The 2,500-nt window shown below is 38.6% G+C and overlaps 2 protein-coding genes across 6 annotated transcripts in view; one reads left to right on the top strand and one right to left on the bottom strand.

Moving 5' to 3' along the window:
• arhgap28 (Rho GTPase activating protein 28) overlaps positions 1-354 on the top strand; it is a 40,288-nt gene extending 39,934 nt beyond the window's left edge. For both annotated transcript variants that reach the window (XM_074628272.1, XM_074628273.1), the window contains one exon: positions 98-354. In XM_074628272.1, the coding sequence (XP_074484373.1) occupies positions 98-180 (83 nt within the window). In that variant the 3' untranslated portion in view covers positions 181-354. The remainder of the gene's footprint in view (positions 1-97) is intronic.
• An 804-nt stretch (positions 355-1,158) lies between these two features.
• The window catches only part of LOC141763681 (zinc finger and BTB domain-containing protein 14-like), a 20,253-nt gene continuing 18,911 nt past the window's right edge, over positions 1,159-2,500 (bottom strand). For all 4 annotated transcript variants that reach the window (XM_074628255.1, XM_074628256.1, XM_074628259.1 and 1 more), the window contains exon 10: positions 1,159-2,343. In XM_074628255.1, the coding sequence (XP_074484356.1) occupies positions 2,203-2,343 (141 nt within the window). In that variant the 3' untranslated portion in view covers positions 1,159-2,202. The remainder of the gene's footprint in view (positions 2,344-2,500) is intronic.

The following is a 2,500-nucleotide window of genomic DNA, read 5'->3' as shown; positions in this document are numbered from 1 at the left end:
ATATAAACTGAACAGGTTTGATTTGAAATGTGTTGCTTAAATTTCAAGATACTAAAACCTGTCTGTCTGTCTGTCTGTCTGTCTGTCTGTCCCTCAGGTGAGCGGCGTCTCCGTCCAGACTGTGTACTGTTGGACGTTTACAGAGTGAATCCTCACTGTGATTGGCTGATCAAACCCTGACACTCAGACTGTCTCACCACCTGTCTCAGCAGCTGTCTCAGCTGTTTGACAACCTGTCTCACCACTGAACACAGTGACCTCCGTGTGTTGTCATGGTGACATCACATCCCATCATGAACAGCTGTTAAAGTTCTTTATAAAACAGTGATAAACTTTGTTTTTGTAGAAACTGTATTTTGTATGAATTGTTTTATTGACTGAATCTCTGATCTCAACATCACATGAAATATGAACTCACATTAAACATAGAAAGAGCTGCTGGTGTTCTGACTCCTCCTGCTGGTACCTACAGATATACATATAGCTATATGTGTATGTGTATATATATATATATATATATATACACACATATACATATATATGTATACATATATATGTATATGTGTATATATATATATATATGTGTATATACATATATATATGTGTATAAATATATGTATACATATATGTGTATATATATACACATATATGTATACATATATATATGTATACATATATATATATATACGTATATATACATATATGTATACATATATGTATATATACGTATATACATATATGTATATACACATACACATATATATGTATACATATATGTATATATACGTATATACATATATGTATACATATATATATATATATATACGTATATATATATATATATATATACACACATATATATATATATACACATATATATATGTATATATACATATATATATATATACATATATATATGTATATATACATATATATATATATACATATATATATATATATACATATATATATATATACACACATATATATATGTATATATATACATATATATATGTATATATATATATATATCATCAACTATTGAGCAGAATGTCTACCTGAGTCATTCATTTAAAACTTTCAATTCAATTAAAAAAATTATATTTCTTATTGTAATTATAATTTAATAGTGAAAGTGATGAAATAAAACAGACGTGGTTTAAAACAGGACAGCTCTGCTCATTAAACTGAACAGAACGATTTTATATACAACACAAACCAAGAGCTTCAGAATCATCCGCTTCCTGTACAGTTTAGTTCAGACTGAAGAACTGACCCGGAACACTTACACACTGACGGGGTCACACAGACACACACACACACACACACACACACACACACAGACACACACACACACAGACACACACACACACACACACACACACAGAGACACACACACACACACACACACACACACACAGAGACACACACACATACACACACACACACACACAGAGACACACACACATACACACACACACACACACACACAGACACACACACACAGACACACACACACACACACACACACACACACACACACACACAGACACACACACACACACAGACACACACACACACACACACACACATACACACACACACACACACACACGGAGACACACACACATACACACAGAGACACGCACACACACACACACACACACACACACACACGGAGCCAGAGGAGACGGCAGGTCTACCATGATCATCACGTGATCATCATGTGATCATCATGTGATCCATGAGGTCATCAGTCCAGGTTAAAGTCAGTTCATGGTCACTGCTTCACAGCTGGAAACACCTGATTCCTTCAACACACAAGAACCAAGAAAACACACCACTGGAAATACTGTTAATACACTGACACTCCAGATGTTAGGAGCAGCTGATGCTGTCCAGGTGTTAGGAGCAGCTGATGCTGTCCAGATGTTGGGAGCAGCTGATGCTGTCCAGGTGTTGGGAGCAGCTGATGCTGTCCAGGTGTTGGGAGCAGCTGATGCTGTCCAGGTGTTGGGAGCAGCTGATGTTGTCCAGATGTTAGGAGCAGCTGATGCTGTCCAGATGTTGGGAGCAGCTGATACTGTCCAGATGTTGGGAGCAGCTGATGCTGTTCAGGTGTTGGGAGCAGCTGATGCTGTCCAGGTGTTGGGAGCAGCTGATGCTGACCAGATGTTGGGAGCAGCTGATGCTGTCCAGGTGTTAGGAGCAGCTGATGCTGTCAAGATGTTGCTCCTCAGCAGCCATGGCGGCAGCCTGCAGCGTCTCCGTGTCGCTCTGCAGCGGGTTCAGCTGCTTCCTCTCACTGTGCATGTTGTTCTCATGACGCTTCAGATCCGACGCCTGAAAGTACAGAGTGACATTGAACTTACCACAGGTACAAATACACGCTGTCATCAGTAGCACAGGTAGTAGTATCAGTAGTAGTATCAGTAGTATCAGTAGTAGTATCTGTGGTATCGGTAATATCAGTGGTATCGGTGGTATCAGTAGTTGTATC

This window comes from Sebastes fasciatus, unplaced genomic scaffold (assembly GCF_043250625.1).
Source record: "Sebastes fasciatus isolate fSebFas1 unplaced genomic scaffold, fSebFas1.pri Scaffold_26, whole genome shotgun sequence".
NCBI classification, from domain to species: domain Eukaryota; kingdom Metazoa; phylum Chordata; class Actinopteri; order Perciformes; family Sebastidae; genus Sebastes; species Sebastes fasciatus.
This window is presented reverse-complemented; position numbering and strand designations above follow the sequence as displayed.